The sequence below is a fragment of the Mus caroli genome, unplaced genomic scaffold, assembly GCF_978045245.1.
Source record: "Mus caroli unplaced genomic scaffold, Mus_caroli_1 scaffold_15, whole genome shotgun sequence".
In the NCBI taxonomy this organism is placed as follows: domain Eukaryota; kingdom Metazoa; phylum Chordata; class Mammalia; order Rodentia; family Muridae; genus Mus; species Mus caroli.
In genome coordinates, this window is record NW_028227270.1 from 74062236 (window position 1) to 74075793 (window position 13558).

General features: G+C 46.8%; 1 protein-coding gene across 2 annotated transcripts in view; it reads right to left on the reverse strand.

The window, feature by feature from the left end:
* Kdm1b (lysine demethylase 1B) overlaps nt 1-13558 on the reverse strand; it is a 41288-nt gene that overhangs the window by 27390 nt on the left and 340 nt on the right. For both annotated transcript variants that reach the window (XM_021180047.2, XM_029468251.2), the window contains exons 2-6: nt 9031-9130; nt 7754-7881; nt 6368-6457; nt 5210-5321; nt 2768-2884 (exon numbers count right to left, since the gene is read on the reverse strand). In XM_021180047.2, the coding sequence (XP_021035706.1) occupies nt 2768-2884; nt 5210-5321; nt 6368-6457; nt 7754-7881; nt 9031-9117 (534 nt within the window). In that variant the 5' untranslated portion in view covers nt 9118-9130. The remainder of the gene's footprint in view (nt 1-2767; nt 2885-5209; nt 5322-6367; nt 6458-7753; nt 7882-9030; nt 9131-13558) is intronic.

Sequence of the window (13558 nt, forward strand, 5' to 3'; positions counted from 1 at the left end):
TCCTTGGCAGGTGTCAGGGATTCCCATCCTCTCAGCTCTCACAAGAGTAAGGCAGCAGAGCATCCCAAGCTCAGAGTCAGCTATCTCAAAACTGCTATCATTCTTCCTTGTACAGGACTCGTAGAAAATACTAAAAATATATGTGTGTCTAGATGATGTAAAGATGCCCTACAAACCAGGAAGCCTGCCAAAACCACGGAACTAACCCAAGCACAGCAGAGAAACAACACAAGAGACCACCGCTCGATCCGCGAGCACAGGCTGCCACGAGGCGGCAGCTTCTTCAGAAGCAAACCTAGCTCTGCCTCATGCCACAAGCTCCTCCCGCCCGCTCGCCCGCACAGACAAGCACAAGGCACCTGCAGCCTCATCACCAGTTCCACTCACACAACTGCCACCTGCAACAGAACTGTCCTGCCACATGCCAGTGTGGAAACAATCCACAGTACGCACACAGGAGACTCGACACTACTGAGGCATGTGAAAAGCTAGTGTTGCTGCCTGGTTTGTGAATTATGGTTAGGCAGGGCACTGAGGCAGGAGGACACACTGACAGTCTGTCTGGAGTATAGAGTGAGTTCAAGGTCAATGTGGGCAATTTAAGGAGATTTCACCTCAAAAAGAACAGAGTAGAAAGAGGGCAGAGAATACAGCTGTGGCTCGAGGCTTGCCTAGCGCTCGCGAGGCCCTACGTTCAATGTCCAATACTGCAAGAAATTCAGTCAAACAAGACGCCCCATTGATCCACACAACATTGATGGTCTGTCTGTTTGCTTTTAATGTATTTTAATACAGTGAAAAGAGTCTACACAGTGAAAGAGCACCCAAGACTGATCCCAGTCTTATGAAGTTTAAGAGACAGAAAAACTAGCCTGTGGGGCTAGAATCAGAACAGCTGACTCTGGAGATGGGAAGGAGGTAACTAAAGCATGCAGGACAAAGGAATACCGTGGCTAAGACTGGCATTCTGGCTGAGCACTGTACATCTTGTGCTCCACGCACAGAATTACAGTATATAATCATCTCTCAGAAGCGAAAATGATACAGCTCTCTTCTGTTAAAAATAGTGCCAATACGCTTAGGGGTTGGGGCTGAGTTCCACAGTACAGTGATTCCCTAGACTGTGCAAAGGTACAGGTTCAATTCCCAGCACATACCACTCAGTGTTGGCCAGTTCTCATGCCATCACTGAGTCTCAAGACCTTTTTTAAAGGCATGGCCTAACGTATTCACATAGCCCAGGCTGGCCTCCTGCTTCCTATGTAGGGAAGATTGGCCTTGAAGTCCTAATCCTCCTGCCTCTATTCCCCAAGTGCTGGGACTGTTTACAGATATTAACCACCAAGCCCAGCTAAGCCGTATTGTTTTTAAACCAAAAGAAGCAGTTTGTAGGCTCTTACGAAAGCCTTAAAATGAGCCTACAATATCAAATCTATGTTTAAAGTTGTACTGGAAAAATGGATGAACCATTAAGACGACATTCCCCACCCCAGCCCCACTCTCCAAATGCTTATGTTCATCCCAGGGTTCTGTGCATGCTGGCGAGCACCACCACGGAGGCATAGTCTCCAGCCTCCAAGAGTTTACTTCTGAAGACAGGGAGTGAGATGGCTCCAAAGGATTTTCTTCATTTAGATGTGTGTATATTTATAAATAATCTGTTCTTAAGTCCTAAGGTTACAGTCATGTAACACTTATATACAATATATTTATGTAACAACTAGGCAAACACTCTACCATGGAATGCCACCCAGTGTTGTTTTCATATACTAAGTGTGGTCACTTTGTCTTTACACACACACTGGAGAGAGGGGGGTGTTTTTCCCTTTATAGAAGGTCAAACCCAGGCCCACTCGAATGTTAAGCAAATGCTGCCACTGAGCTTCTTCCCTAGCCCAGTAACATATGCACTTTGAGCCCTATGTTTAAAAGAAAAACAAACAAAAAACTTTGATCATAAACCTCACACTTATTGTTTAGAATGGATGTGTTTAAAGCAACAGAGCCTTTGATGGCAACAACATTGTGTCTAACAATACCACAAACCTCTGAAAGCATTGAAAATGGTGTATTTTACAATCTACGATTACCCCTCAATTAGAAAAAAAAATCTATTTTGTTTAAATACTCTTTTAATATTGAAAGCATGCGACATTTGGGCGGTATGTTTAACACATTTTCAAACACTAGCTGCCAAATTTCAGATCAGGTACACTATATCAGCTGTGGCGGGTTCCTAACTGCCAATCAGAGCCATTCACCCTGTCCCTTCTCGCTGCATAGTTCTGCTTTGTCTGGCGCTGTAACGCACAGGGTACCAGAGTGAAGAAGCAGTCTCTTCCTTTGTCCTCGTGCAGTCTAGCATAGTTGTGGGATTCTGTAAGATTCTGTTCTAACCAATGACACAAGCAGAACTCAGCCAGTGCCAGAGGGACGGCCTCAGCCACTACTGTCCCTCCCCTTGCACTCGCCTCTCCTCTGCTTTAGACACGGTGGCTGGGAATACGGCATCCACCTTGTCACTGGAGGATGGGAGATACAGATGGACTGGGCAACTGTTCCTAGATAACTAAACCAACCCCGAGCAGCCCATTACCAACCTGCCTAGAGTAAAAGAGGCCCTTCCTTAGTTAAACCCATTGCAGTTGGGCTTCTGTTTACACACAACACAACCACCCCTATACAATTACACACACACTGATAGAGATATGCTCCCGTTACAGAGTGACATATAAAGTAACTCAAGAGGCCACCACAGAAACCATACCTTGGTAATAGTATTTGGCTTCATGCCACAGCGGTAAGTCCTTGCCATGTGTGGAGTAAGCTGGATCTCCTTGGTCAGCTGCCTCCACTTTCCACACTCGGGTTTTGTGCACTGCACCTACATGAGAAACAAAGGCAAGACAAACATAGACGGCCTAACCTTGAGCTACCACATGTCCACGGGATCTGTCTTCACATGATCTGGTCCGTGTGTTTTGACTCAAGGAATTGAATCCAGGGTGCTGTGCATGGTAGCAAACTGCTCTAGCATGCAGTTCTATCCAACCCCCTTGGCTAACCTTCTAACAATTGTAGCCTTTCCCTTCTCTCTCCCTTGTTTCACCACACCCATTCTGATGCCATCAGGGTAATTTCTTTTTTTTTTTTAAGATTTATTTATCTTATATATATATGAGTACACTGTAGCTGTCTTCAGACACAACAGAAGAGGGAATCAGATCCCATTACAGATGGTTGTGAGCCACCATGTGTGGTCTCCCTTCCCCCAGCCTGGAACCTGCCTGCTCTAGGGTGGAGCTACCAGCTCATTCGTCCTGCCACGCCCACTGCTGGAACCTGACTCTGCTGCCTGGAGGCACACACTTGTTTGTCCTGCTACTGGACCCTGAGTTACTTGGCGGGAAATTGGGTTCCCTCCCCCTTCCTTTATAAACTGAGTGTTTGGAAATATTAAATTGAGCCTCGATCAGAATCTGTTTGTCCTGGCTTCATTCTTTTCTTCCGCCCCGTCTAGATTCCTCTCTTTGCAGGGAACTGCCATTCTCAGTGAACCGTTCGTGTTGTGGACCGCGGGCGGGCCGCAACAACCATGTGATTGCTGAGAATTGAACTCAGGACCTTTGGGAGAGCTATCGGTGCTCTTAACCGCTGAGCCATCTCTCTAGCCCCAGGGTAATTTCTGACTCAATGCTAGCTGAGGCAAGAGGATAAACGAAAGAAAGTTTGAAAACTGTTGTCAGATTTTCCAGCTCAAGCTGGAGGCATTAATGAGTTAACTGTAGATACGACTACTCAGGAAATTGGGACATGACATGTAAATTGTGGTGCCTAGGTTGCCAAAAGGACGGAAATACTGATAACATTCAAATCAAGTCTGGTAATAGAGTTCTCCAGACTGTACCTGCACTCATTATTCTGTCTGACAAAGGCCACAGTATGTGCCTAGGGGCACATAGCTTTTAGTGGTTATCTCTGCAAGCTCCTTACATTATTCCAAAACAGAAAATTCTATATATCTGCATGCACACAAATGACATCAGATCTGGCTTTGCACATAACCCAGAAATTAAAATGAGAACTCTAAAACAGTGAAAATCTTCTAGGAAAGCACAGAGGTGAGTCTTTATGACTCAGATTTGGTAAAGTTCCTAGCAAGACACACATACACACAAAAAAATCTAAATAAATGGAAGTTTATCAGAACTAAATGATCTATGCAACCTGCAAGGAAAAAAAAAATCTGCCACTCATAGAGGGAATAAGGGTTTTATCTCCAGAATAGGACTTACAAAAAGATAAACAGCTCAACGTGAGCTGCACATTTGCAACTGGCCAAACAACACTAGGGTGTACTTCCACAAAGAGCTGCCTGTTTACACCCACCTACCCACACAGCTGGCATTATAAAACACAAACAAGAGTTGGTAAGGATGAAGGCAGGAGGGTTGGGAGTTCAAGTCACCCTTCACTACCTAGCAAGTTTGAGACCCATCTCAAAAAAAGGCAAAAACAGTGGGATGTGGTGGTCCACGCCCTTGATCCCAGCACTTGGGAGGCAGAGAGAAGCAGGCAGATCACTTGAGGGCAGCCTTGGCCTATTCAGTGAGTTCTAGACCAGCCAAGGCTACCTAGTGAGACTTCTGTCTCAAATGACAAAAAGCCAAGCCCATGACGGTGTAGAGAAACATGACCCCCCCCCCCCCCCCACACACACACACCCCATGCTTCAGGGAAAAATGAAGAAATGGCTCTGAGCTGAGTCTGGAGTTAAATCCCAGCCTTTCAGGAACATGGCCAGGTACAAGGGCTCTCGGGTAACCCCACAAGCTGACTCAAAATCAAAAGCAGGAGAGAGGCCTAGCAAGCTCGAGGCCCTGGGTTCCAGTGTCAGGACCACCAAACACTAATCAACCATAGAAATGCCATATGGCCCATCCCTAGGTATGTAATATCTGTGCCCCTGTTTATACTAACTGAAAGATGAGACACGACCCAAGTGTCCATCCAAAGAGATGGGTGGGTAAACATGGGGCCAGATGGTGGTGTGTGACAGTCCTTTCTCCCCTAGGCTATACAAAGTAAAGATTTCGGCAAACTTTAGAAGTATTTGTTCTAGAAACAACCCAAGCAGAGATCTGCTACAAAGCAGCATCACTCCTTCTGCCCATGCTTTAGTGCTCTGGGCAGCAGTGGGCCTCCTTACCCAGTAGGGCAGCTGCTGATCTGCCATGAACGCCTTGGGGCTTGGCTCCGTCTTGCCGTTGCTGGTCCACACTCTTTTCCATGCACTGTATTTGTCATACCCATCTTTATGGCTGAAAACCATCAGAAAAAGAAAAAAAAAAGTCAATCTATAGGTTAATCAGGTTTTCACACTACAACTTGAGCTGGTCAAGTTTACAAAAAAAGACTTTACTATTCTTAAAACTCAGGGGGTGGGGCTGTTAAAATGCCACACCCACAACAGGCTATCAGGAGGAGCGTGTGCTGGACAATGTTAGCTCTGCAACAAATAAGGGCAGAGCCCTAGGTGGTGAAAATTTCTTATTGTCCATGGTGATTCCTACAGCAACCATTAATGTTTTATCAAGGGATAAAATAATAAACAATTAAAATCAGAAGAGAAGACAAGTGAACAGTACAGAAAGCCACTAGTAAAAGGCAGAGCAAGGCCTGGTGGCACCGGCTTATAATCTCAGCTGTCCAGGATGGACAGGCAAGCTCAAGGCCTGCCAGGCTATAGAAAAAGCTGAAGAGGACAGCAACCCAGTGCTCTGCTGGCTCCCCAAGTATCTGCACCCTATCTTACGTGCACTGTGACGGAACAGCAGAGCAGCCAAGCTCTCTGGAGCTTCCATATACCGGACATGTGTCATGGCAGACACGTGAGCCTGCAGACATATCCACTCACAGCACAGTTCACTCTTAAGTTTCTCATGTGTCCACTGTACGTTGGATTCATCCCCCCCTTCTCAGTCCTCCCACCTCTGTCAGCCCCTACCTAAGCCCCTCTACACAGTTTTGTTTCTATGTTTCACATACATACCTATGTGATTATCTACATAAAATCCAGGAACCACGATTGAGATAATGTTTCAGAGTTTGTCTGAACTTGCTCACTATGAATACCTCCAGCTGCATCCGTTTCCTTATAAATAACCTGATTTTACTGTTTCCCCCATCCAGCCTTGCTTATGAACACCCAGCTTCAGGCACGGTATGTAGTGTTTACAGCACTGACTTTCCAGTCACACTTGCAGTCATCACTGGCATTAGATGAGGCCCAGGAGGTTCCAGCTTTGTGACCACCATCCCCAGACCTTGTCTCATCCGTCCACCAGTTCCCAGTCAAGAAACAAACCTTCTGTAGTAGTGGTCAAAGCATTCATTGCAGAAGTGTTCCCCACAGGAAAGGTGATACCATCGGGAGGTGTAGCCATTTTTGGCACATCTGAAAGGAGCAGAAACAGAGCTGGTGACAGAGACTTCTCACTCAGTTTCATGTAACTAGCTCATCAACTGGAGCCCACTGGCAGCAGCTCCACTTCAAGTAGCCAGGGGCTAACAGGAGAAGCTAGGAGGAGCTGAAAGGTCATGCAGGTTGAGAGTCGCCTATCTGAAATGTCTGGGATCACAAATATTTTAGATTCCAGTTGCCCTACGGGTTTCAGAGTGCTTGTACCACAGTGAGACATCAGGGGGAGAGAACCCGAGTAGTAACATAAAGGGTCCCGGCACTCCGAAGTTTCAGAACTGAAACATTTGGGATTGCAAATTGCAGATATGTGTACTACCTCAGAACAGTGACCACACAGGGAGGACTTAGGTCAGCCAGGTGTAACCTCCATGGCTGCCTGGGGCACTGGATCGGGGTAGTGACTTATGAAACAATGACCCGGTCCTTGCTACGAGCTGAGTGTGAGAGCAGCTGGAGATAACATCTCATCAGCTGCAACCTCAAGAGCAGACACAAAGTCTGGGAATACCTCTGGTCAAGTAGCTCATGACACAGCACAAGGAGGAGATGTCCCAACCCTGTGGACAGGGCCATCTTCTGTTCAGACCCAAATGGGTTTTGTCCAGATTTAATTGAGTCATAGCCTTTCTGAAGATTTTTCTATGGAATGGGGAAAGTCCGACCACAATGATCACAAATGGCAATGTAGGTTTTTGGGTTTGGGTTTAGCTATGAGGTAGGGTCTCTTGCACCCTGGACAGGCTTTCTAGTTTGCTGTGTAGCTGAGGAAGACCTTGAACTAAATACCAGTGAGGCTAGCTCCATTTCCCAAATTTTGGGATTAGCAGGCATGTGCCAGCATGCCCACTTTATTGAGTACTGGGATGGATTGTTAGGCGAACACTGTACCAACTGAGCTACCATCCTTAACCCTGTAGCTTCTGAGACCCGCACAAGGATATGAAGAGGCGGCACGATACATGAGGTAAACATAAAATTGACAAAAGCAAGCATACACAGGTTCCTACCAGAGCTTTAGTCTGTGACCTCCTACGCCCCGCACATCAAGCCCTAGGACCGACACAAAGATGGCTGGGTATGACCTCTCCCACTAGGCTAGAACCAGCCACAGAGTATGAAGGGAGCTGTGATGTGTAGTGACTAAGCAGTCAGAATTAGCAGGCTGCGGTTCCTGCATTTGGTTTTAGAAGAGTAACATCTAGGGTACCATTCCCACAAGGCACATGCTACCGGGCAGACACACACGGCCAAGGTAGCCCTGCCACAGACCTTTCAGAAGCGCTTGCAAAGCACACAGGGTACGCCGCTGTACAGCCTGCCTTTTCACATTTCCGGTACTTCTTCTCCGACGAACCATCCTCATCCTCATCCGGGATCTCTACTGCTTTCTTCTTTGCCTACGGAAGAACCCGCTGACGTCAAGGTTTCACTTGGCAGTGGTGGTGAGGGGGGGGGGATGGCAACAGGTCTGCTGCTGAGGTCACACGTGAGTAGAAGCTCTAAATGTCATCGTGTTGGTAGCATCTGGGATCAAAATACGCACGCCAGGCAAACACTCCAGCAACTGAGCTACAGCCACAGCTCCAGAGGCTGCATCCTGGCAACAGACTAGGGTTAGCCAGTACAACTGTGCAACCACTTGTATAGACAACTGTCTTACTAAAGGATCTAGAAACAGCACCTTAACGATACGCAACATCCACGTGAGCTTTTCTTAAAGGAAAATGTGGCAGTCTATCCAAGTCATCCCTGGGGACTGAAGGTTTGGCTCAGCAATTAAGAGCACTTGCTGCTCTTATCGAAGGCCCAGGTTTGGTTCCCAGCACCCACACGGCAGCTTACCACTGTGATTCCAACTCCAGGAGATAAAATGCCCTCTTCTGACATCCGAAAACACTAGGTGTCTGTGTGGCACACACACATACATAATACATACATTCAGACAAAACGTTCATATACATAAGATGCCAGGCATGGTGGCGCACGCCTTTAATCCCAGCACTCAGGAGGCAGGCGGATTTCTGAGTTCGAGGCCAGCCTGGTCTACAAAGTGAGTTCCAGGACAGCCAAGGCTAGACAGAGAAACCCTCTTGAAAAACCAATAAAATAAAATAAATAAATCTTTAAAAAGTCATTTACAAACTAAGAATTTTTTCTCTCTTAAACCAGTTAAGTCTTTCAGAATGGAAATGTAAAAGCTAGAGAAAAAAAAAGATCGAACATATCAGAACGCTCAGCTTTTATTAAATACTGTACTGCAAACAAACCTTCCAGCGCCACTCAAGCAACAGCAAGCTCAAGTCCAAATTCCCTTGAATGACTTCCAAGCCAGGCCTGACCTGGTCTCAGCGACCCGTTCTGGAAGCAGCCGCCCCAGCTGTGATTCTCCCAGCACCAGTGGTGATCCAGTCTCTTTGCCCTCCCAGCTCTGCCTGCACACGCTGCACCCTGCACCAGGAGCTCCTCCACAAACAGCAACAGCAGGACTGGGCTCGCTCTGTGTGGCTCTCCACTCCCCATAGTAACTAGGAGTGAACAGAGAATACCTGCCGCCCGGAGCTCCTCAAAGGCAGGTTATCAGGAGAAAGCTCCAAATTGCTTCTCTTCTTTGACCTCCCTCGAGATGAGGCCATTGCTTTGGAAAACCTGGGGGAGGAGGGGAGGAGAGGGGACACCATTAAGTTATTAGCATCTGCTGATACTTCAAGCCATTGTCACTTGTGGGGGGGAGGGGTTGCTTGAATATAAAACCCCTACTCCCAAGTCACATAAGCTGATGCCTGTGTTGTATGTATTCAAAATGGGGACAAGTCAACCATGCTGGGGTATACCTGTACACCTTGACCTTGGGAGGGAGAGGCAAGACGACCACAAGTTCCAAGGTCATCCTCAGCTGCACAAATCCAAGCCAGCCGGGTTACATGATGAGACCTTGTCATTATGTTCTTGCTCCCCCGGCCCCCCGCCCTACCACCAACTATGTCTCCTGTTTCCTGAATCCTGAAGTCTTAGCTTGTACTAAGAAGAGATAAGTTTTATACTAACAAATACCAGGCACACTGTATATAGAAAACAGGAATCTGGATTCAATCAAGGCACTAATATCTCCAACTAGACAAATCTTAGGATTTTTCAAAGTAGTCTATTAACGGCATGGTTAAGACCAGCATTAAGAACAAACATCTAGCAGGCGTGGTTACTCATGCCTTCAATTCCAATGGAGATTGCATGAGGGTTGGAAATTCATAGCCAGCTTCAGCTGCATAGAGTATTCAAGGCCAGTTTGGACATGAAACACTGTCTCAAAAACAACCAACCAAAACAATCTATAAACGTATCTATAAACTAGGCGTTGAAACCATGTAAGGTTATGAGCTATTAGAAAATATTCAATAAGAAAAATACTCACGGTAGCATATGAATCTGTAATTATTCACTTTTTCTATCATGTTTCTGTCATGTTACCACAACATTGAATGAAGGAATGAAAATAAGTAGGCATCTGTATGGATAAGTGATGTGGAAGCAAGGAAGCGGTGCCACAGAAGACAGGAACCTTAACAGTTACACAGTGCCAACCTTGTAATACTCAGTTCCCATTTGTAAGTTACATTCATGTCCACAAGACCAGCTCTCACAAGTTATTAACAACAAATGGAAACTCTTGCATCCAGAGTAAGAAACCGTGATGTCAATACTGTGAGGAGTCTTTGATAACTTTCTTTTAAAAAAAAAAAAAAAAGATTTATTTATATGTAAGTACACTGTAGCTGTCTTCAGACGCACCAGAAGAGGGCATCAGATCTTATTATGGATGGTTGTGAGCCACCATGTGGTTGCTGGGATTTGAACTCACGACCTTCAGAAGAGCAGTTGGCATTCTTAACCACTGATCCATCTCTCCAGCTCCTTTGATAACTTTCTTAATGACAGGATAAAGCTAACTTTGTAGCTTACAAATGTAAGACCAGCATATTCCAAGATGCAGAAGACTTCATTTTAAAGAGGTGGTTTTTCTTTATGTTTATGTACTGGGTGGGGGCACATACCATAGCACAAGTATGGAGGTCAGAGGTCAACCTCTGGGAGCACCCAGTTCTCTTCTTCTCCCATGTGGGTTCCAGGGATCAAACTCAGGTTATTAGGCTTGGCAACAAAAGCCTTTTACCTGCTGATCCATCTCTATGTCTCACTGGCCCACAATGGCAGAGGATGGGGGGTGGCTAGGAGTTTAGTTCAATGATAACAGACAAGCCTAGTATTCATAAGACCCTAGATTAAACCCTCAACACAAAAATTAAAACCAGTCCTACGCTGTACACCATACTAACACTATACTAGTAACATCTTTAGAAATACCATCTACCCCCAATCATTGTTACACAAAGGCTTTTCAGATTCCATCTGCACACACTTTTACACTGTACTGGGAATACACAACACCAGGCAAGCACTCTACCACTGAACTACATCCCATGCCTCATTTGTACTTTTAAAAGGGCGTCCAACTTAACCATTCACGTCAGTGTGATGTTCACATACATAAAAATACATGGATTTCTTTACATGTAAAACATGTATTCCGCAGTCACACAAAGAGTCACACACACAGTATGTACACGTACATACAAGTACTGTAGCGAACATGAAGCTCAGCGTGAGGTTCGGGAACCTAAGAAATCTGTGTTGATTCACGCAACACTGACCATAACCCAGGAACGCACAACTCCTAAAACCAAGCATGACTTCCAGAAGTTTCCAATCTTTACACCCGAACAGTGGAAAACATACACAAATAAGCATCAAGAAATGTCTAAAGAAAGCAGCACACTGTACGAGCTATTCAATCTGACCGAAAGTTCTTACGGCAGCGCATCGTCATCTTTAATTATTCAGCTGAGAGAGGGTCGTGTGCTCCCACTCTGTTAAGCACTGAATGTAGCCTGCATCGCTACCGATGCTTAGTCCTTGGGTCTTCATTAGAGCGAAGAGAAAACAATGTGAGTTGCGAGTTCGCAAACTAGTGTGTTTTAAAACATGCTCCTAGAAATAAAGTATTATTGTAACAAGCACAGTGAACCCTTCCCCACCTACCCGGTTTTCTTGTTAGCACGGGGATTTTACGTGGATCCCTGGCCACTCCAGCTGTTGGCAATCTTCCTGCCTGTGTCAAGAATGCTGGGATTGCCGGTGGGAAGTCCCGCCCCCAGCTGCTCCCTCCCACCTGGCTCTTCAGTAAAGACACCCAACCGACTAGAGTTTTGTGGTCCAAGTTTTTTTTTTTTTTTTTTTTTTTTTTTTGGTTTTTTCGAGACAGGGTTTCTCTGTGTAGCCCTGGCTGTCCTGGCACTCACTTTGTAGACCAGGCTGGCCTCGAACTTAGAAATCCGCCTGCCTCTGCCTCCCGAGTGCTGGGATTAAAGGCGTGCGCCACCACGCCCGGCTGGTGCGCCACCACGCCCGGCTGGATGGTGATCCAAGTTTTATAAGTCCATTTCTTCCTAATTTTAAATGCAGAGTTTTAGTTTTCTTTTGGTTAAAAAAAAAGTGTTAAAAATGAATATACAAGCAAATATGTCAGTATTTAGAATTATGTTTAAATAACTCCCAGGTGTTCTGAACGTAGTTTATTGAAGAGTTTAAACACCAACACATAAAATTCATAAAAACTGGAGTTCAAAATAATCGAAAACAAGAGTAAAAATTTACGGTGGAGGTAGCATTACTTGTAAGAACAGGACAAACTACTAGAAACTTCTCTGTTATTGAAAGAAACTGAAATCTCCATGGGTCATTTAAAATAGGCAAGCTGAGTGCGTCATATTCCCAAGATAAACTGAGTTACGGAAATATGGACCCAGTGCTATAATTTAATATTCAACACCCAACCCAACAATTCAATTCTGAATTCCCTATTGCCCTGCGTCTTTTCTCAACTGTTCCCCGTGTGGAAGACAATTATTGACGAGAGAATTTTCTCACATACCCTCTGAAGAAAACCTCCGAAAGGATTCCACAATATATTTTGTAAGCATTCAAAGCAGATGTGGTTGGTGGCTTTGTATTTGCAGCAGAAAGGCTGGGGCAGAAGGATTGCTTTGAGTTGGGAGGCGGAAGACTGACCAACGCTTTTTGAGCTGTGCCTGGGTTAAGAAAGGGATTCCCCACACCTGGCGTGGTCTGTTGCTTGCTCAAGAACTTAGGCCTCGGTGGCTGGGTTCCAGATCACTCAACCCCAACTTTCTGCAGCTGGGCCTGCTTCTCTCACAGGCCAGCTGCGCCGACTATCAGCCATATGGACCGGGACCTGGTGGTGTGCAATCCCAAGGAAGGCTTGCTGGAGCCCTCATCAGCGGCCCTCTACAAGAGCGCCGCTACAACAGCGAACCTGACGGCGCCTCGCTGCCCAAGGTGGAGATCGCAACCTGGGATCCCTCCTCCTGGCCGCGATGTTCCCACTGCCCCACACAGGAGCCCAGCGTGGGGTTTCTCCCCACCACCACCGAATGGGAAGGGAAGCCTGGGCCCCTCCTACCAAGCTGTGGGGATCCCCTACCACCCTGAGTGGGGAAGGCAGTCTGGTGTCCCCCCTCCTGGCTGCGGGGTTTCCATGTCCCTGGTGGGAGCACAGTATAGGGTCCCTCCTTTTGGCTACGGGGTTCCCCAGGTCCGCAAGTGGGACCGCAGCCTAGGGTCTCTCTTCGCGACTGGCGGTGGGTGGTTTCCACGGCCCCGAGTGGGAGCCCAGAATGGGGTTCCCTCCTTTGGGCTAAATGATTCCCACAGTGGGGTAACTCCTCTACGTTAAGGGGCTCCTACAGTTCCGAGTGGGAGCAGAGAAAGGGGTCCTGCCCTCCATGTAGATGGGTTCCTACAGCGCTGGGTGGAATCCCAGAGTAAGGCCCCTCCTCCAGACTGCGGGGTTCCCATAGCCCAGAGTGGAAATCCAGACTGGGGTCCTCTCCACCCGGTCCGCAGCTGGTGCCGGCGCCAGAGTGCCAGGTGCAGCCGCCGCCCAACTCACCTCCGCCCGGCCGAGGCGCAAGCAGCTCCCTGCAGGGTTCCGAGAGAGCG